At 45.7% G+C, this 22231-nt stretch overlaps 1 protein-coding gene across 1 annotated transcript in view; it reads right to left on the minus strand.

The window, feature by feature from the left end:
* Positions 1-22231, minus strand: part of CA10 (carbonic anhydrase 10) — a 565541-nt gene that overhangs the window by 20232 nt on the left and 523078 nt on the right. The window contains exon 5 of the mRNA XM_062175200.1: positions 2154-2249. Within this exon, the coding sequence (XP_062031184.1) occupies positions 2154-2249 (96 nt within the window). The remainder of the gene's footprint in view (positions 1-2153; positions 2250-22231) is intronic.

A 22231-nucleotide genomic window follows, 5' to 3' on the forward strand; every position in this document is an offset into this window, starting at 1 on the left:
AGTGGGCACTGGAAAGCTGCAGGGAGAATGGTGAGGAGTGCACGCTTGGACACACATGACAACGCTGGGATATACAGGATGCTTTTAAAAAAATCATGGGACCACATGTACTGTGGAAACACTGCATGGATTTCAATTTCTTTGCAACAAAATGAACTTTTAAATTCCATTTTTCTATGAACTTTTACAAAAGGCTTCATGACAATGAACATGGCCCAAGATGAAAGCTACAGTTGATTCTCAGTGTCCTAACTGGGGCTGGGCAAAGAATTCAGGGGTTGTCCCTGTGCTTGTGAGTGGCCGGGGTGTCTACGTGAAGGAGAGATGCTGCTAAATGCTGCTTTCTCTCTTTTCTCTCAGTGGCTTTTTCCCAGCAATGTCAGGGAGGCACAGAGTGGGAATAAGATAAAAAGTATTCAGATAAGGTCAAGACCTGGATTCCTGTCCTGGCTGGCCTATTAAGAGCCTCATGAACCAGGGAGAATGCCAAAGATTTTCTAAACCATGTTCCTCATCTGTAAGATAAGGATAATAACACCCAACTCTTAGGTTATTATTAGGGTTGATTAAGTGATAAAATAGATGCAAGCTACATATAATGGTGCCTGGAATTCTGGATCAATAATAAAATGCTGTTTATTATTAATATAATTTTCAGTATTAATAATAGGATACTGTTTATTATTTCAAGATAACATAGAGTGGGGGGACTGGCAGCATTTGGGATAGGACTAATTTCCTTCCCTGGGCAGATGCCTCTTTCTCCCTTTGCTAAAGGCGGTAATATCTTAAAGATGCACCTGTCTAACACCGTAACTGCCCTGCCCTGACCCCGGTGAGTGAGGAAGCTAGGAGGAGGTGTGGGTCTGGAGAGGATGACCAGGCAGGGTGAAGTGCCTGCTGCATGGGGCGATGCTTTCAGCAAGGGTGAGGTGGGGGAACAGTGCCACCTGGGGACCCCAATGCCCCTTCTGAATAATGAGAGCTCTGTTAAACCTCTTGTGCTGAATGCTGTGTTTCTACCAGTCATCTTCATCAGATCCCAAGTTCTATTCTGGCCGCTTTCTCCAATGATCTGGCGAGAATTTCTGCAGGGGCTAACACAGTGACTGACAACTTTTGTGACATGTTGCTTTTATATATATTTCCAACCAGAAAGTAATTTTTTAATTGAAAATTTGTATTTCTTCTTCATTTTGCATCTGCTAAAATACTAAATATCAGAATTTTCTTGGGTGGAGATTTGTTGCTGGTGTTGACAGTTACAGAGGAGTGGCACTTCTCTAGGGTGTCATAGAGTCAGCGTGTGAGTGGGTGATCTTTGCCTTTTACCCCACAATGCTTAGGAGGGGGCACGAGAGTAAGAGTGAAATGACCCTCAGAGCACTGGTGGAGAAGCTAGGAGGAGATGTTTGTTTTAGAGGCAGAGAGGGGGAGGGGGAGAGAGAGAGGGAGAGGGGATACTTCCAGCTGCTGATTCACTCTTCAAATGCCCACAGCAGTCTGGGCTGGACAAGGCCAAGGTCAGTAGCCTGGTATTTAATTCAGGTTTCCCTTGGGGGTGGTCCAACCACCTCAGCTACCACCTGATCCTTCCCGGAGTGCACATTAGCAGGAAGCTACAATTGAGAGCACAGGCACAACTTGAACACAGGCACTCGGATAAGGGATCTGGAAGTCCCAAGGCGCACCTTACTGCTGCTTCAAACACCCCCAATCCCCAGCGAGGAGAGGGTTAGAGCAGGGCTGGAGAGGAAGGAAAGTCTTGCATTTCCCTTGATGCCTGACGGACAGCCTTTGAATCCTGTGGGACTGCAGTGCTACCTCCACCGCACTATTACATCCCCCGACTCTCCTGCATTAGGCAGGACCTGAAGTGTATTCCTGCCTCCAGCACCTTTTTCTCTGGGGGACAGAAGCTGCCTGAACTCTCAGACTCTCATGCTGTGACATGGAGCCCGTTAGAACTCTCTGCAGGGGACCTCAATCGTCACAAGTCTCATGAATGTAACAGCCACCACCAGGAAGCTTTTCTTGGCATGGATATCCAAGGACATCACCTCTTTTGATACTCCTAATTCGAAGAGAGATGGTAAACTGATATCTGATTGGGGTAGGAATGGCGAGACGATGCTGATGATGAAGAGACTTACTTTTATAAATATAGAAACTACCACCAATCCATTTGGACTCTTTGCAGCTTCTGTGACATTTGTATATAACTCATGGTTATAGTGGATGAGCTGCACCTGGTGGGAGAGAAAAACAAGAATAAGAACAACAATCCAACACGAAAATGTGACAGACAGAGCATATGCCCTTGTAGGAGGGTCAAGTGCAAAGTACAGGATATTGAAGAACAATTGAAAAGACAATCTTCCGATGGAGGGGACTTCAGAGGGGTGTGTGTATGTGTGTGTGAAATGCACATGCACACCCTTACACAAATACCCTTACATATTTGCATACGTTTTGTGGTAACAAGCGTGCTTTTAATAAGCGTGTTTTTAATAAGCTCCGTGCCCATCTGGCTCTGGCTGCATCTCCTAAAGTGTGTGTTAAGTGAATTTTCCTTAATTGGAAAGGAACTGCCCTGCAGGGGTGGCCGTGCTCACCCTGCTGTACCAGCAGCTGGCACTGGCGGTGAGTAAATCCTCCTGGCAGCCGTCAAGCAAGCAGGGAGCTGTTAGGTCCTGAGTCAGCCCAGTGACTCTGAGAGGCGACTGTCCAGTCTGCAGGAAGTGGTGGTTCTGGTGGGCAGAATGCTGATGGCTCAGGCTCCCCATGTGCCCGACTGCCCAGGTCACCTGGCTGTCCAGGATTCCACCTCCACCCTCCTCAGCAAGGACAAGCAGCAGTCAGTGTGCAGAGCTGAAGGGGTCCTGGATTCAGCCTCCAGTGAACCAGGTGTTGCCTCTGTTCCTTAAGACATATCAATGCACATTCCACTGATTTATAGCCACATGATCAAGTTATCCCACATCACTGAAATGCAATGGCTTCCTCTGAAAAATGGGCAGACGAAAATCTCTCCTTGACTACAGCTTTAAAATAGATTTTTTTAAAAGTGTGGAAGCACAAATTTTTAACAATTTAAAAATATATAAAACGATGTCTCACCTCTGCCTTAATTCAGCTGATTGATGACATTTTTTTAAAAGAGATTTACTTATTTATTTGAAAGGCAGAGTTACAGAGAGGCAGAGGCAGAGAGAGTGAGAGAGGTCTTCAATCTGTTGGTTCACTCCCCAAATGGCCACAATGGCTGGAGCTACACCAATCCAAAGCCAAGAGCCAGGGGTTTCTTTGGGGTCTCCCATGCAGGGGCCCAAGGGCTTGAGCCATCTTCTACTGCTTTCCCAGGCCATAGCAGAGAGCTAAATTGGAAGTGGAGCAGCTGGGACTTGAATCGGCACCCATACGGGATGTCAGCACTTCAGGTGGTGGCTTTATCTGCTATGCCACCATGCCAGCGCTTGATGACATCTTATACTTGTTTATCTTTCTAGATGTTTTGTGCTTATAAATCACACATACACACACACACAGGTTAAAAACAATAAAATGGAGTGATTTATAAGAATGATTTTTATTTTTAAAAATATAGGGGCCGGCGCCACAGCTCAACAGGCTAATCCTCCACCTTGCGGCGCTGGCACACCGGGTTCTAGTCCTGGTCGGGGCACCGGATTCTGTCCTGGTTTCCCCTCTTCCAGGCCAGCTCTCTGCTATGGCCAGGGTGTGCAGTGGAGGATGGCCCAAGTGCTTGGGCCCTGCACCCCATGGGAGACCAGGAGAAGCACCTGGCTCCTGCCTTTGGATCAGCGCAATGCGCCAGCTGCAGTGCACTGTCCGCGGCAGCCATTGGAGGGTGAACCAACGGCAAAAGGAAGACCTTTCTCTCTCTCTCTCTCACTGTCTACTCTGTCAAATAATATTAAAAGAAATAGGAACAGTTTGACTACCTTTTCAAGTCAATGTGTGTAGCCCTCCTTAGATTATCCCGGTAGCTGTAGAATTCTCCATGGCATAAATGCCCCATCACTTATCTAACCATTCCTTCACTGGCTCTCAAGTTGTGTTTCCATGATTTTGCCCCATAAATGATATCACAGCAAGCACATTGTCTATTTTTCAGTGATGGTGTTAGCGTTTTCCACAGCCTGATTTGGGAACTTAATGAGTGCATGCAAAACTGACTTGGGACTCTGAAAGTGTCAGAGTATTTATTATTGCCAATACCCTGTATTACATTAGAAAAGGAGGTGAAGTTTTCAAAGTTGAGAAACGCATGGTCAAAAAGATACTTTTTCTTGAACTCTTGCATCTTCACCATGGCTCCAGATCCCAGGCCGTTTCAAAGACCACCAATGCCTGTCCCCTGATTCTGACTTAATTGACTTGGAGTGGGAACCAGGCACTACTGGTGTGTGTTGGAAACTGCACTAGAGGGCAGTGGGAGTTGGGAAGTGGTGGAAATAATCAATTAGCAGCAGCCACCCATCCCTGCCCATGGAGATGATGGCACCGGAGGCTGGGACTTTTTGGAACCTTCTGAGCCAGGGGAGAGTCTCCAGGAGGAACCACAGGTGATGGTTGCTCATGAGAGTCCACTTGCCGATTGCTTTTTCACTTGTGAGTTTTGCCGGTGGAGACAGGTGTCAGACAACAGCAAGTCTGCCATTTGTCCCCGTTCCTTTGCACTCCTTCTCAGCACCCATGACAACAAGGACTCTACAGGTGGAAGAAGTGTGGCCATAGGAAAGAACCAGGAACTGGGATGTCCTCACTCACTCCACGTCTTTCCCCATGATGCATAAGTTGCTCCAGGAGGACAGGACACAGGTGGGGAGGGTGTAACGGCAGACATGAGCACCACATGATTTTTCAGTGTGTAGCGTGTGTGTAGTGTGTGTGTGTGTGTGCATGTGTGTCAGGTGAGGAGGCACCAAGAAATTTCCTGGCCCATGCAACCTCCAGGAGCACCAGAGAAGTCAAGAGAAAGCTTGACAGTGGCCAGGCGTCTTATTGCCACCTGTTAGAACCCAATTTGAGCATCACAAAAGGAGAGATAGGAATAACCTGGGGCCTGGAGCAGTCAACGCACTGACAGCAGGACTTGACTGTGAAAGAGCATGGCTTCCCTTCCACTGCCTCCCAGGCCTGTCAGAGGTAATTACAATTCCTGCAGTTATTGCTTTTATTCCCTCCTAGCCAGAGTGGTGCCAATCCAATACCCACTAACCACTCCTAACAAGCATGGGTGTGGGTGGATCTGGGGGAGGGGTGCGATGCTTGTACTACCATGAATTTGGGCTTGGGGAGCAGCAATATGCAAATCACAGAGTGAGAGAGAGAGAGACAAGGAGAGTGGGAGAGAGGGAGAGATGGAGGGAAGGAGAATGAATAAGATTGGCAATGGGTTCTCAGAGTGATGCCTGTGGATTCCTTCTTGCCACTTATAACTGACCCTTCTCAATCCAAACTCTATAGAATCAGGGTTTTAAATAGCTTAGGTGGGTCGTAAACGTTAGTTTAACTGAGCTCCAACTTTGGGGCTTACTCAGGGTAATCAGAGTATTGAACATGAAGCAGATGATCAGTGAACATTCAACCTTCTGAGCAAGCATGTGAGGCTACTATAGGCAACTGCTTTCAAGAACCAACTCTTACAGGCCATGGATGATATGCTATTTAAATACCAAGTATAGCTGTTCATTAAAGGGATGCCATGAGGCTTTCCACTAGCCTAGCTGGGATTACCACGTGAAAAAAAACCTGCTTACCTGAAATTATTGTATAGCCTTGACTTTTTATTGTAGATAGTATATTAATTTTCGAGAAGAAGATTTCTGGAAATGCAAGGCTGAGAAATAGCAGTCACAGAGGGAGAAATCAATTATTTTTGTTCTTTGCAGCAGGCTCAAACACAGCAGGTGCCACAATCCAGGGCATTCTCTGTGTCTAAGTCCTCCATGACCTGATGTGGCTTGTGCTAGCTTGAACCTTGTGGTCGCATCTCAGATGAGACCACACCTCACCTCGGACCTTTACATGGGCCTGGAATTCATTGATTCCAAAAATCTTTGAGGACCAACTCTGTGCCAAGGCCAGTTGAAATAAGATTGATGATGTCTCACTTCCAGAGAGTGGCAAGTGCTTCAAGGGGAACAAGATAAGATTTTTGTTCACAAAGTGAAAGGTAGTCTTGCAAAGAATGGGTGGTGGTGTAGAAGCAGGGTGAACATTTATGGCCTGTTTGGAGAAGGTTACTCTGGAGAGGTGATATTTGAGCAGAGTTCCGAGGATGAAGAGGAGCCAGGCATGAGAAGATCAGGAGGAAAAACAACCAGTGCAAAAAGCCTGATGTTGGGACACACAGCTAATAGTTGGGGAAAAGTGGCTGCACCGGAAACAGCTACACAGAATTTTTGTAGGGCAGGGTGAGGAGACTTGATTCTATTCCAAGTACAACAGGAAGTTACGGGTGATAGGAAAGAAATTAACATCTGATGGGCATTTTTGAGAAATCTCTCTGGCTGCTGAGGAGGGAAAGTAGAAACAGGGGAGGCTTATACCTACCCTTCTTTTTGTTTTAAAAGATTTTGTTTTCTTTCTTTGAAAGAGTGAAAAGGAGAGAAGAAGGAGAGAAAGAGCGATACATCTTTGTTTTCGTTGGGTCTTTACATTTTCAGCGATATAAAGAGAACAGATTTCATGTATTTCATAAGTACAGTTCTTATTTTATTATTTATTTTTATTTGACAGGTAGAGTTATAGACAGAGACAGAGACAAAGTTCTTCCTTCCATTGGTTCACTCCCCAAATGGCCACTATGGATGGTGCTGCGTCCATCTGCCTCCCAGGACACAGCAGAGAGCTGCACTGGAATAGGAGCAACCAGGACTAGAACCCGGTGCCCATATGGGATGCTGGCACCGCAGGCAGTGGATTAACCAAGTGAGCCATGGCGCTGGCCTACATAGGTACAGTTCTAAGAAGCTAACCATACCTTCCTCCTTTCTCTTCTCCATCCCGTGATCTCCCTCCTTCTTTCCTTCCTTTTTTTTCTTTGATTTTTGCAAGGAAATGCTTTCAGTCCTCACTGTAATCACAGGCTTAATGTACCTCTAACCATAATATTCAACAAGTAAAAAGTAAGACCACAGTTCCACAGGGATATAAACAGGGCTAAAAACAACAATCATAGCACAAGATGTTCACTTCATGCTCTATATATTTTTTTAATATTCTGTATTAACTGCCAATTTCAGATAAAACATATATTTGTCTTTTTGGGATTGGTTTATTTAACAAAGCATAATGGTTTCTAGTTGCATCCATCTTGTTGCATTCTTTTTTCTAGCTGATTAGTATTCCATAGTGTATATATACAACATTTTCTTTATCCTATATTCAGTTGATGGAGATCTGGGTTGAATCCACATCTTAGCCATTGTAAATGGAGCTACAAAAAACATGCAGGTACAGATAACTCTTTCAGATGATGATTTCAATTCATTTGGGTAAATTCCCATGAGTGGGATATCTGGGTATTATAGTACATCTATTTTCAGATTTCTGAGGAAATCTCCATACTGTCTTCTGTAATTGTTGTGCTAGTTTATATTCCCACTGACAGTGTATTAGAATACCTTACCCTCCACATTCTTGCCAGCATTTATTGTTTGAGTTTAGGATGATGGACATTCTAACTAGAGTGAGGTGAAACCTCACTGTGGTTTTTATTTGAATCCATGATGGCTAGTGATCCTGAGCATCTTTTCATTTTCCTGTTGGCCACTTGAGTTTCATCCTTTGAAAAATGCCTGTTCATGTTCTTTCCTTATTTCTTAACTGGATTATTTGTTGTTGTTGAGTTTCTTGAACACTTTATAGATCCTGGGTATTAATCCTTTATCAGTTGTATAGTTTACAAATATTTTCTCCCATTGTGTTGGTTGCCTCTTCATTTTGTTGAGTATTTCCTTTGCAGTGCAGAAGCTTCTTAGCTTGATATGATCTCATTTGTCTATTTTTTATTTTATTGCCTGTGCTTCTGGGATTTTTTCCCCCAAGATGTCTTTGCCCATGCTAAAATCTTGCAGAGTTTCCTCAATGTTCTCCTCTAGTAATTTGTTAGTATCAGGTCATAGATTTAGATCCCTGATCTATTTTGAGTTCATATTTGAATGAGGCATGAGGCAGGGGGTTTGTTTTATACTTCTGTATGTGGCGATCGAATTTTCCCAGCACCATTTGTTCAAGAGGCTGTCCTTTCATCAGGGATTGACATTACTTCCCTTGACAAAGGTTAGTTGGTTGTAGATGTGTGGATTAACTTCTGGGGTTTCTATTCTGTTGCATTGGTCTACATGTCTTTTTGTGCCAGTACCAGGCTGTTTTGATTATAACTGCCCTGTAGTATGTCTTGAAATCTGGTTTTGTGATGCCTCTGGCTATGTTTTTGTTAAGATTATTTTAGATATTTGGGATCTCTTGTGTTTCCATATGAATTTTAGCATCACTTTCTTTCTAGATCTGAGAAGAATGTTGTTGGTATTTTGATTGGAACTGCATTGAATCTGTAAATTGCTTTAGGTAGTATGCACGTTTTCCTGATATTAATTCTTCTAGTCCATGAATGTGGAGGATTTTTCCATTTTTAATGTCTTCTATCCATGGTAAAGAACATTCACATCCTTGGTTAAATATATCCCAAGATATTTAAATTTTTTTGTAGCTATTGTGAATGGGACTGATCTTATAAGTTCTTTCTCAGCCATGACACTGTGTATACAAAGGCTATTGATTTTTGTGCATTGATTGTATATCCTGCAATTTTACCAAACTTGTCTTAGGGTTTCCAATACTCTTAGTGGGAATTTTTGATTTTCCTATATATAGGATCATGTCATCTGCAAATAGGGACAATCTGACTTCTTCCTTTCAATTTGCATCCCTTTTATTTCTTTGTGTTTGCCTACTGGCTCTGGCTAAAATTTCCAGAACTATATTAAATAGCAATGGTGAAAGTGGGCATCCTTGTCTGGTTCCAGATCTTAGTGGAAATACTTCCAACATTTCCTCATTCAGTAGGATGCTGGCTGTGTGTTTGTCATATATTGCCTGGATTGTGTTGAAGAATGTTCCTTCTATAGCTATTTGCTTAAGGTTTTTTATCATAAAAGGATGCTGTATTTTATTAAATGCTTTCTCTGCATCTATTGAGATAATCATGGATTTTATTCTTCAATTTGTCAATGTGATGTAAAACATTTATTGATTTGTGTATGTTGAACCATCTCTGCATAACAGGTATAAAACCCTCTTGGTCTGGGTGAATGATCTTTCTGATGCATTGTTGCATTCGATTAGCTAGCATTTTGTTGAGGGTTTTTACATGAACGTCAGAGATATTACCCTATAATACTCTTTATTTGTTGTGTCATTTTTGGTTTTAAATTAAGATGATGCTTGCATCATAGAAGTTAGTGAGTAGTCCCTTCCTTTTGATTGTTTTGAATAGTTTAAATTTATTTAAAAGTTTAGTAGAATATAGTAGTGAGGCCATCTGGTCCTGGGCTTTTTTTTGTTGTGAGGGTCTTTAATACTGACTCAATCTCCATCTTGGTTATTGGTCTGTTTATATTTTCTGTGTCTTCATGACTCAATTTTGATAGATTGTATGTGTCCAGAAATCTATTTATTCTACATTTTCCAATTTGTTGACACATAGCTATTTGTAGTAATTCCTGATGATTGTTTTTATGTATGTGGGATCCATTGTAACATCTCTTTTCTCATCTCTGATTTTATTGATTTGGGTCTTCTCCCTTTTTTGATTAGTTGGGCAAATGATGTATCAATTTTATTTTTCAAGAACCAGCACTTTATTTCACTGATCGTTTGTATTTTTTGTTTCTAATTTGTTTCTTCTCTGATTTTTATTATTTCGTACCCCCTACTAATTTTGGGTTTGGTTTGTTCTTGTTTTTATAGGTTAAGATGCATTGTTAGATCATATATTTGATGGCTTTCCAATTTCTTCATGTAGGCACTAATTGCTATAAACTTCCCTCTTAACATTGCTTTTGCTGTATCCCATAGGTTTCGATATGTTATGTTGTTATCTTCATTCATTTCCAGGATTTTTTTTTTTACCTTTTGCTTCCTTCCATGGTTCAGTGTTCATTCAGGAGCATTTTGTTCCATCTACATTAGTTTGCATATTTTCTAGTTTCTTAGGTTGTTAATTTCCAGTTTCATTCCACTGTGGTTAGAAAAGATGCATGGTATGATTTCAGTTATTTTGAGTTTGTTGAGACTTGTTTTATGGCCTGGCATATGGTCTATTCTAGAGAAAGTTCCATGCACTGAAAATAATGTGCATTCTGTAGCTGTGAGATGAAATGTGTTCTGAAGGTATCAATTAGGTCTATTTTGTCCATTGTGTAGATTAGCTCTGTTTGTTGATTTTTTTTGTCTAGTTGATCTGTCCATTGATGAAAGTGGGGTGTTGAAATTCCCCATTATTATTGTATTGGAGCCACATTTATAGATGAGAATCTTGGCTTGCCCATGGGCACCAGTCATGAGACCAGGCTTTGCAACTCAAGAAGCCAATGTGAATGTCTTGGTTCCCATTAGAGATGCCTTTTGGGATCCTGGCCTGTTGCTTAATCAGCTCAGTCAAGAGCCTGGCTCTCCCTGGCCCTCAGGGCATCACATGTCATTGTATGGTCACCAGCCTACATTGCTTCATCTGTTTTTTGGGCAGTTGTTTACAGAGTTCCATGGCAGTGAGTTATACATATCTCTCTCAATAGGTAACCCTTGAGCTGAGATGCAGGGGAGAGGTTGGGAGAGCATTCTAAGCAGAAGGAGACAGAACAAGTCCTAGGAAAGGATGAAGCATGGAATATAAGGAAGACTGAAGAAAGTCACTGTGGCTAGCGCACATACAACAAGGACTTACAGTTGCTGAAGTTAGGACCCTGCCCATGCTAGGGCTGTGCTTGCATTTGGGTCTTTATCTTATAGGCAGTGGAAAGTTACGGAAGTATTTAAGCCAAGGGAAGATGGTAGTATTATCACTCTGGATGTCAGGTGCAGTCTTCTGCAACAGGGCTGCTCTTTCAACTGTGCTATGGGGCTTCTGCTAATGGAGCATCACATTGAGGAAAGCCAGCTAACATATACACTCCAGGTTGTTTTTCCAAGACAAGAGGGTAAGCAAGCAGCACCAAGTGCACCTGGGGAGTCGCCTCACTTCACAAAGGAAAATCTCTCCGGGGCTTGTACAACAGACGCTGCTTTCAGCTTAACCAATGACAAGGACCTCTTGCTGTCAACTTGGAAGCTTGCTTGCAGCAACTCTGCTCACTCGGATGAGTGCTCGCCTATTAGCATCAAAGCTGAGCTGCTTGTCCCCAAAAACCAGTGGCTTTTTTCTAAATGTGTGGAAAAATGAAATTAAAAGATGAGTTTATTTTGGCACAAAATATGTCGAAGTCTATGCATATGGAGATCTAGATCTTCAGAAAGTTCGCGAATAATGTATATTATGTAAAAACTATGTGCATGAGGGGCTGGCATGTGGCTTAGCAGCTAAAGCTGCCACCTGTGATGCCAGCATCCCATATGGGCGCTGGTTCGAATCCCAGTTGTTCCACTTCCTATCCAGGTCCCCGCTAATGGCCTGGGAAGAAAGGGCAGTGGAAGATGGCCCAAGTGCTTAGGCCCCTGCATCCACGTGGGAGATCTGGAAGAAGCTCCTGGCTCTTGGCTGCTGCCTGGCCCAGCCCTGGCCATTGCAGCCAGCTGGGGAGTGAACCAGCAGGTGGAAGATCTCTGTCTTGCTTGGTTCTCACTCGCTTTCTATTACTCTAACATTCAAAGAAATCTTGAACAAAAAACTGTGCATGGGTTTTATTTCCCCCAAACCTTTTGAAGTGCCCATTCTATATTCCATATCTCTGAGGAACTCATCTGTAGTACCCTATTTATTCTGGAAACTCACAAAGGATGAAATGAAGGCACACTCAGGCTGAACAACTCTTCTGAGGTCACACAACCAGTGACAGTGACCCCAGTCAGCCTAACTTTTGACTGTACAGTTTCTTTCCATGAGAGAGGAAAGGTGGTTTGTATTTGAGGGGAGATCACATTTCAGCAGCTGTTGCTGGGACAACAATTATAAGCTAAAGCATATTTATAGAAAGTCATTAACACGTTTGTCTTTATGTGTAAGAGCACACACAGTCTGAAGAGAAGAACACAGTTTGATATTTACCCACCACCACGTTCTCACCCTACAGTTTGGGTAATTATCACTGGTTTGCCCAGTGATGATGATGTCTTGAATTTTCAGACATGGGATGCAATTATGGACAAACATAAAAAATTGCCCATAATTTCACAGGCTGCAGACTTAATATCAGTGAATGGAGAACATTATTTTAAAATAATTTATTATAATCAAGCAGGGTTCCTATCAGGAATAAAAGATAGATCAACACTGAGGAAGTTTTCCAATGCAATTTAGCACATCAGCTAAATGAAGTAGGAAAGAGAGCTATGGCCCTCTCCATAGAGGCTACAAACAATTAGTCACATCTACATCAAATTAGTACCCATTTTGGTGGAATTATTTCTTACTTTAGTGGAAGAATCTCACTACTGGCTGGCTCTTGAGAGTTAACAGCTGCAATGAATAGATTTTTGCATTTCTTAGATACGTTATTAATACATTATTTCTGTGTTATTCTCCAGGTTAAAAAATGATGTGAATTTTGAACTGTATTGTAAAAAACAAAAAGAAGGCAGTGCTTCAACCTGATGCCTGGGATGTCTCCTGCCTGCGGTCTGAGTTCTGGGAGCGAACAAGGAAGCAGCCTCCAGGTGATCATGTGATAATCTGGGCCAAGCCAGGTCCATGGAGGCTGAGAAGGCTTGGAAAACCTCAGGGAATGCCGTTACAGGGGACTACCATGTAAGGTATTAACCTTTTATCCTCTTAGAGTTATTCAGAAAGGCCCATGACTTCTCTGGTGTAGACAGAAGTACACTCCAGAAAAATGTGATTTGTCCGATACCCTGGAGCAATGATCATCAATGCCCATGGTAGATCCACACTGGAGGCTTTACACCAAGTCGCCACCATGGAGGGGAATGGTGAGATCCTCACCCATCGCTGGCCAAAGCCCCTGGATGCAGTCACACTCAATTCAGAAGCCTCACTTTAGATGACTGTTCTGCTAACTGCCATAGGAACACAGCATCTATTAGCTTAGATAGGTAGGTGGGTTTTCTCTCCTCTTGGAAATCAATCCGCACTTTGGATAAAACATTCCATGAGTCTGGAGCTGAGGCTGTACACATTGATTGCATAAAGTGATACTTCCAATCCAGAAACACATAGCAGTTAGTTTCCAAGCCATTCAATGCACATCAACACCATGCACAGTGGGCTGACCATGGGGACAAAGCGGGAGGGAGTGCTGAGCCAGGCGTCCCAGGGGCTGGGTTTTCCACTCAGTGGTTGGGTGTGTTTTCTGTGATTCACTGCCCCCTTTAGACCTTGGGGTTGTTATCTGGAAAGCACGGAGATTTTAAGGACAGAGTTTTGTGATTCTTTTATAAAACAACTAAGTATTGGTGGGAAGTACAGGATATTGCCTCCCACGACGGTTTGAACACAGCTTGTCCTCTCTCAAACTCATTTTGAAATTGAATTTACACAAAGGAAATGAAGCAAGCATATTAAAGAGTGATTTGTACCCCCATGTTTACTACAGTTTAATTCATAATAACTAAGATATGGAATCAACCCAGATGTCTATCAACTGATGACTTTTAAAGAAAATGTAGTAAATATATAGTATGGAAGACTATTCAGCCAGAAAAAAGAATGAAATCTTGTCATTTGCAACAAAATGGATGCAACTGGGATCCTTTTGCACGTGCCCATTCTGCTTTTCCACCTTGTGATGGTGCACATGAGGCTCTTGTCGGAGGCCACTGGATCTTAGATGTCTGGCCTCCAGAACCATGTGCTAATAAATAAACCCATTCCTTTACAAATTACCCAGCCTCAGGTCTGTCGTAGCAACAGCAAACAGACCAAGATATCACCTGAGTTTATGAAGGTTTGTTCAACTACATCAAACTGCAACCAGATATTTAAACAGAAGACTCAGTGGGCAGCCTGTTTGGGCCTAGGTTTCAAATAGGTAGTGATGGAGCCAGGCTGATATAGACAAGGAGGCAAATATGTGTGTGCAGATAAAGAATACACTTGGGGCCTTCTGACTATCAATACGTGAGCTCTGTTTTCTCTATTTGATAGTGTTTACACCAAATCAAACCAAACTACAAAAAAAAAAAAAAAACCTAAAATATCGCAAACCTGGGAATGGCCATAAAGCTTTCATTTATTTCTCCTCTGAAACATACTCTGTTTCCTCTATGCCAGGCACTGTGCTGGGCACAAGAACAGTGAAAGAAAGAAGATCTTAGAAGCACAGGGAAGCACATGTGCAAAGGCCCTGCGGCAGCAAGATGACCACAGATAAGAGGAAAAGGCTGGGGCCCAGGAGACAAGGAGAAAAAGGAAGGGACAGACCCTACCTAGACGTGGAGACCATGGTAAGAATATTGCCTGGGTCCTGAGAACAATGGGAAGTCCACAAATATCTGAGGATGGAGAAGAGGGCACATGTGGAGGCAAAGGGGGCGTTAGAACACCAGGTTTGCTTTGGGCACAGACCAAGCGACAGGAAAGTGCGGGCAGAAGTTACCGTTTGCTGTACTTATGTCCTCCCTGTGGTGTGTGACTAGTGCAGGATGCACCTTGCCAACTTCCTGCTCACTTTTCCCTATTCTTGCCCTTCCAGGCGGGGCCTACCCAGCTTCCTCATGAGTCATGAATTCCGAACCCCAGAATCAGGTCATCCAGATTCTGTAACATGTTCATGATGAGCTGAAAGTGATTTGCATGTCTGCATAAGTACTTGAATTGTAAAGGATACTAAGATGATTTTTTGTAACCAAGAAAAAAAGTAAAGAAGAAGCAATGTACCAATATATATTACAAGGAATGGCAGACTCTCAAACAGCTCTCTGAAAACTAGGAAGATGTATTCAATATTATAAGAGATGAGTAATGAGTACAAAACAACTTTGGGCAGACACAGAAAAGCATCAGCTCATTCCATGAAGTAAGATACCGGCCATCCAATTACTGGAAAATAAATGGCAAAAACTACCAGGAAAGTCCCCATAGTTATGTGGAACAGTGCGAGAGCAATAGTTCAGGAGCTAATTTGAGCAAGCCAAGGACAGTCACATTGATTCCAGCCTATTAGTGTGATTGGAAATGATGCCAAATGTCAGAGGACAATGCGATCTGTTTGTTGGGTGTCTGTGGCTCCCCCCTCCCATGCGGGATATAAAGACACATCACTGGAGAAAAAGGAAGAATTCTGATGACTAAAGAGTCAGTTTACGGGCTAAGTTAACATAGTCATGGAATCCACCTCCCTCCACTCCCCAGATAGTACTTTAAAGTGGACCGCTGAGAACAGTTGGGGCTGGACAGCTCTTCATTGTGTGTGACCACTGTGTGTGGCCTTTTCAACCTTTGCACCTCTCCTTCCACCCCCGTCATGATGACAGTCCCAAATGCCTCCTGCACAGTTTTAAACAGTGCTAGTGGGCTTGGATGGGATGTGTGTGGGGTGGATTGATAGTGCTGCCCAGACTGCGGGGCATGGATGGCAAGGACAGTCAGTTTCCTTATCTCTATTTTGGAAGGATGGTAGAATTCCTGTGCTACACCTTTGTTCTCTGGACATTCACAAAGGCTACAGTCTTAGGGTCAAGCAAAAGTGACCTCAGGTTGCAGCTGCCTTGTCCACCCCCTGGTGTGGCCTGATATCACTCAATACTAGTTCTGTGCAGGACATGGCTAGTTCTTAGTGGATTTTGTCTTATGGATGCATCCTTTGGTCCTGTTGCCGAGGTAAGTTGGGGCTGACGGTGGGGAAAGGAGGCAGAGGGAAGAAAAGCCAAATCTCTCTCCGTGCACTGCAGGGAAGCCCAGATGGTGCCCTTGTCCCAGGCTCCCGAAATATCTTCTGGGAGTGAGGCAGAGAAAGCACTTTGCTGACAGCGTGGGGAACAGGCATGTGGGCAGTCTATATTAAGACTTCAGCATCCATCCCCAGCACGTCTGTGCGCGTGTGACAGCACAGTGGCTTTGCTTGGAAACCACTGGGCTGAGTCTCTGTGGGGGCAGGTCACGTTTTTCATTCTTTCCTTCCTATCCCTGTCATTCAGGTCCCAACCATTCAGCAAAGTTTACCCCAAATACCATGGCCCATGGCTCCTCCTGGGACCGCTGGCATTTGCCAGGGCAAAGGCCGTTTCCAACAGAAGTAGGTCAGCAGGCGGGGATGGTCTTCGTTTCTGGGCAGGTTGAGTCGGAGGCACCCCCAAAGCAGGAGGGACAGTGTGGTTCCCCTCCACAGAGAGGCTGCAGCAGACCAGAGAAAGGCAACTCCAAGGTAGAGACCCCCCTCGTTGGCCTCAGGCCGATCGATCGCAGAGCAGGGAGGGGACAAACAGGCCCAAGGCCCCTTCAGGTCCACTTCCTCTTTGCACTCACACAATAGCTCTCCTGCAAATGGAGCCAGGAGAAGCTGCGATTCACTCACCCTGCTGGGAAGCAGTAGCCCAGGGACTCAGTCTATTTTCTACCACTAGACTTAGGGTTGAGCCGCTGCTTCCGTTGGGTGTACCCTTCCTACTTTTATCTACGCATCCTGTCTTGCCTGATTGTCAACTTACAGCACTAAGGGTAGCGAATGTTGGCTGAGAATTTTGCACATGGCATCAGTGTCCTCATGGCCAGGCAGGGATTGTCATCCCCATGTAACAGCTGCGGAAAGTGAATTAAGCTAGACAGGGGGGACGACTTGCTTCAAGTGGCTCTGTTCTGGAAGGCAGAGGCATGTGTCAATCCTGCCCAGTCCAGGTGAGGTAGGCAGGCATGCAGGTTAAAATGGATTAGGTTTGTGAGCTGGAAGACCACGCCTTCACCACGCCCCTGTGTGACCTCATGCCCCTACCTGGCCATGCCTGGGTGCCCACCAGCCAATCAGGTTAATTAACCACTCCCCTTTCAGAGTGGATTAAAAGCCTGGGACACAGCGTGTCTGCTCTCTTCTTTGTCCTGGCCTCTAGCCAGGAGGGGGCTGGCTGTAGCCCTGTGCCTCCAGGGCGCATGGCCTTTGGGCCGCCTGCCTGCCGTGGGCTTCCTGGCCTAGATGCTCCTCCATGTGGTCTGATCTGGAGATCGGCTTAGTCCTGTAATCTTCATAAGAACCCCATGGATAACAACCTCATCGTCACCTCCAATTTACACATAAGGAAACTGAGGCAGGGAGATGGTAAACTTGTGCCCAGGTCACACAGCTATTAACAGCTAGATCCAGGGCTTGTACCTCAAGTCAGACAGGAGGAATTAACTGCTGAGCTACACTGCCTGCCTCCAAACAGATGCAAATGCTTCCCTTCCTGGGCTGTCTATTAGATTGGAGGGCTAATGCAATGCATCCCAGTGTGTGTGTGGGGGGGTGACCTGCACTGGAGTTTCACCCTGTCAGCTATGGACACAGAATGCAGCACAGTGCTCCTTTCTCAGCTCCAGCTGCCTCCAATCCTAGCCCTGAAGGTTGGAGGGAGCTGGCGCCATGAGCTGGCTTACACTGAGTCTCAGTGCCTGCCTGTTCTAGGGTAGGAGCTGGCCCAGACCCACTGCTCATCCTCCCCTGCAGGTTCTGGCTAGGGGCCCACCCAGCTGTTCCTAACTGCTGACACTGTCTCCTCCTTCCCACCCCCAGACCTCTGTGCCCTGGGCCTGCCCTCAAGGTCCTCCACAGCCTGCTCCAGAATTCTTCAGCCTTTTCTTGCCTACTTTTCTATAGCATGCAACTCCATCACTTAAGGGAATCCTTGCTGCTAACCCTGCACATGCCTCATAGTTTCACACATTTTGGCCTGTGACTATGGTGTTTGTCTCCACCTAGAATGTCCTTTTAAAAATTATTTCTTGGCCGGCACCATGGGTCACTAGGCTAATCCTCCGCATACGGTGCCAGCACCCCGGGTTCTAGTCCCAGTTGGGGCGCCAGATTCATTCCCGGTTGCCCCTCTTCCAGGCCAGCTCTCTGCTGTGGCCCGGGAGTGCAGTGGAGGATGGCCCATAGTGCTTGGACCCTGCACCTGCACGGGAGACCAGGAGTAAGCACTTGGCTCCTGGCTTCATAGCAGCCATTTGGGGGGTGAACCAACGGAAGGAAGACCTTTCTCTCTGTCTCTCTCACTGTCTAACTCTGCCTGTCAAAAAAAAAATTATTTCTTAGCTGTAATTTCTGCAAATTAAAAATCCTTCCTGAATTACCACCTCTTCCATGCTGGCCTTCTATCTTTCCTCCTCCTTCTGAATTTGCTCTTTTCTTCCTTTTCTTGTAACAATACTAAAATCTGGATTGTACTCTGCTTTATATTATAACATTTCTATGCTTGTAGCAATTTCCTCAAACCTCTAAAACGTGGAAACAATCAGAAATCCAACCCCAGTCCTGCCCTTTCATATCTCGGTGACTTACGATGCGGAGTTCACCTCTCTGAACTCGAGTTTCTTCACTGTTAACATGGAGGTGATAGCCTTTATTTCCCAGTTGTTGTAAGGGTTAGGTGAGTCACTGCAGGGAGAGCACCCAGCACACACCAGACAGGCAGCAGCCACTCACGAATTTCAGTGTATACCCCTCCGCCCCACTTTTCTTATTACCACTCTCCCCAAATACACATAAACACACCTATGCACCATATCGTCACTGCTGCCACCACCGTGAGAACAGCCCAACGCCTGGTGCACAGGTGGTCACAGCACCTCAGCAGGGGCGGCTCATCAGGCAGCCCCTTGTTGGCCACCATTTTACAAATGACTCACTCACTCTCGGGCGGGGCCCCGGTATGGTGAGGTAGCTAACGTTTCTCCTGGATGCCAGGTATCGTACTTGGGACTTCCTGAGCATTATCTTAACTGGTCCTTCCCATGAGGCCCTGTGATGGGAGGGACTACTAACGTCATCCCAGTTCCCAGAAGGGGGAGCAAGGCTTGAAGAAGTTAAGTCGATTGTCCAGTACCTCATTTTTTTTTCCAAGTTGAGGAGCTAGAATTTGACTCTGCAGGCACCTAGTTCCAGGGGCTGGCTCTCAACCAGAAGCCAGAATGAAGGTGAAGCCCAGGTTCCCCACCTTGTGTTCAGGCCTCTCCACTGTCTCAGGAAGGGCTTCCGGAACAGGGGGTAGCCCACGTCTCAGTTCCTATGCCTGGGCTATTTGTCCAGCCCTGCTCGACGGAGCTGAATGGAACAGAAATGAATTCCACCAGGCCAGACCTTTGCCTTCTGCCTCTTTTCCCTCAGTAGCTAAAATAATTTCCCCAAGGTCTGGACGCTCCGGTGGGGAGTTCCAGTGGGCACTGGAGGAGGGGACTCCTGGCAGGGGAACTCTGACAAGTTCACTTATTCCAAAGCATTGCTCAGGAAACAGGATCCTAGCTCTGCCCTGGGCTGAGAGAGGGCACACACTCCCTCCTTGGTCTTTGTGAGTTGCACAGTCTGTGGCCACAAGGCCTGTGGGATTGGCTGCCTGCCAGGAAGGGCCCGTCTTTGCTTTCCAGGTCCATGGATCAAGAGCTGGGTTGATCAGGGAGGAGAAAACACACCTCCTGCTCCCAGCCCTGGAGCCCCTCTCGCTCTCATTCTCCTTTTCTGGCTCTTTCTTGGGCTCTCGATGACCCGGATGGCAATGATATGGGGCTAGCCCAAGGCAGTCACCCATAGCTGCCCCACCTGGTTGTGGAGAATCGTGCGTCTGGGCAAGGGAGACTTAGCACTCACAGGGAAGTTCATACTCCATGTCTTAGCCCATCACAAGCTTTGCTTATGGTCCTGCACCCCGAACTCCAGTCCAGGTCTGTTCTGCCCCCTCTGTCCTCTAGCAACACCAGCACCCTCCTAGCACCCAAACTGGGGTGTGTGGCGAGACTCTAGTTTTACTTCCTTGCAAGAGCCCATCAGTCACCAAGTCCTGTGGGTTTCAGCAATATTTCTGACACTTCTCAACCATCCTTGTCCTTTTCATTCCCTGTGCCACTGCTTCTGCTCATGGCCACACCTTCTCTGCCTTACTGCCCACCTTCCTACCTGGCCTTGCTGCTTCTAACCTATGTCCCTCTAGGGCAGTCATTGTCCAAGCATTCCTGCCCTGCATGGGAAGGCCCTTCTGTGGCATCTCCCTGTCCTCTGGGAAATGTCCAGGCTCTTTCCCATGGCCTGGACGGCCCTTCATGTCTTCCATCCTCACCTTTCCCTTCCTTGCCCAACACACATCCCTGTCTCAAGCCACTGCCACTGCCTGGGCAGACTCGACTGTTGGCTCATCTCTATCTTGAACGGACTCCAGTGGGATGCCCTTCACCCCTATGTTCATCCAGGGAACTTTGTCTCTCTCAAGTAAATAATTTTTAGCAGAGGGGGGTGGGGTACTCATCCACTGGCTCACTCCCCAGATGTCTGCAGTGGCCGGTACTGGGTGAGTCTGGAGCTGGGAGTGGGAACTTAGCCCAGGTCTCCCACATGGGTCCAGGGATCCAATTACTGGAGCCATCACTGCTGACGCCCGGGGCCTGCATTATCAAGAAGCTGGAAACGGGAGCTAGAGCTGAGTGTTGAACCCACATATTCTGATGTGGGGTGCGAACATCTCCTTGTTAACCAGTTTCTTGCCTAATAGGCTGAATGCCTGTCCCCACCTGGCAAACTCTTACTCACCCTTCAAAACCTTTCTTAAGCTTCACCCTCTGGGTGAGGATGCTCACAGGTGCCTCTGTGCTGTCATCATACCTACAACATAGCAGGTATGGCCTCACTGCGCCACGGTCCATTGATGTACTCATACGCACATCTCCCCAGGGCGATGAGAGCTGCCTGGGTAGGACCGTGGCTTACAGAGATTCCTTCCAGGCGCTGGCACAGCCCCTGCGACATCGTAGGCTCCGAGCACAGGTTGTCGATGTGGGTGATTTCCCCGAATCGATCAAGCTCCTTTCTTTCACAAAGTGCAAGGCACCACAGAGATGAAAAATGGTCTTCTTATTTAGGGAAAAAATGACTCGACATCTCTCCAGACTGTGAAACCCTTCAACAGTGCTTTATTCTTCCTTGGCCACTCCTTTTTCTTTTTTATCGCGTGGCTGCAGTCTGGAAAAAGTTGCCTGAGTTTTATTCATTTCCCAACTTCTGATCATTATCACGGGGGGATGGGATGAGACAGCAGATGCCACCCCGTTGCTTGTTTTCCTTCCCAGAGACGTAGGCAGAGCAGCCTCTGAAGAAGTATTAATATCAGGGAAGGTGCTATTATCTGCATCTTATTAATTAATCCATACATCTACCTGTCAGTCTTGTCTTTTCCTACGGCCGTCCTCACAGCAGTGGCGTGCACTTCTGCTGTTGGTAAATTGGCACAATAAATCTGGCGGGACCACCTCTAATTCCAGCAGTTCACTTAACATTTTATCACATGGCTGTGGTCTCAGGATTGAAGTCGGTTAAAAAGATTAATACCATTTAATACTACCCAGAAGGAAGATGCCAGAAATGTGTTTAAGGTCCTCTTATTCATGTCTTCATTTCCTTAGTGCGTGTACTGTGATAAGCACAGCCATCCTTTTAGGCTGCTGCTAATAACTACTTAAAATGATGAAGGTAACCAGTTAGTTCCTGTAAGGAAATTGCTCTGCTCTCATTAACATGGAATTAACATGGCTCCTGTTTCATCTTCAGCTCGCAGCCTTTGGCCCTGGGTTGCCTTAAATAAACAGAGAGCCCCCTCCAGGAGGCTGCGTGCTCCGTCACAAAGATGAGCTCTGAAGAGGCTTGGAGGTAGCGAAGCGAGGCTTCTCAAGGCGAGCTGTGTGCGGAGGTGGCTGCTGTGAGAGGACCCCGGGCCCAACCTCTGCGGACCAGGCCTTGGAGTCTGCAGAGGAATCAGCCCACCTGCTGCTATTTCTGCATGGGCTGAGCCATGTGAGTGGGCCCTGGGACTCTGGAAATATCTCCGTTCTCTGGACCAGTGGCTATCAAATTTCCTC

Source organism: Lepus europaeus, chromosome 18 (assembly GCF_033115175.1).
Source record: "Lepus europaeus isolate LE1 chromosome 18, mLepTim1.pri, whole genome shotgun sequence".
NCBI lineage: Eukaryota > Metazoa > Chordata > Mammalia > Lagomorpha > Leporidae > Lepus > Lepus europaeus.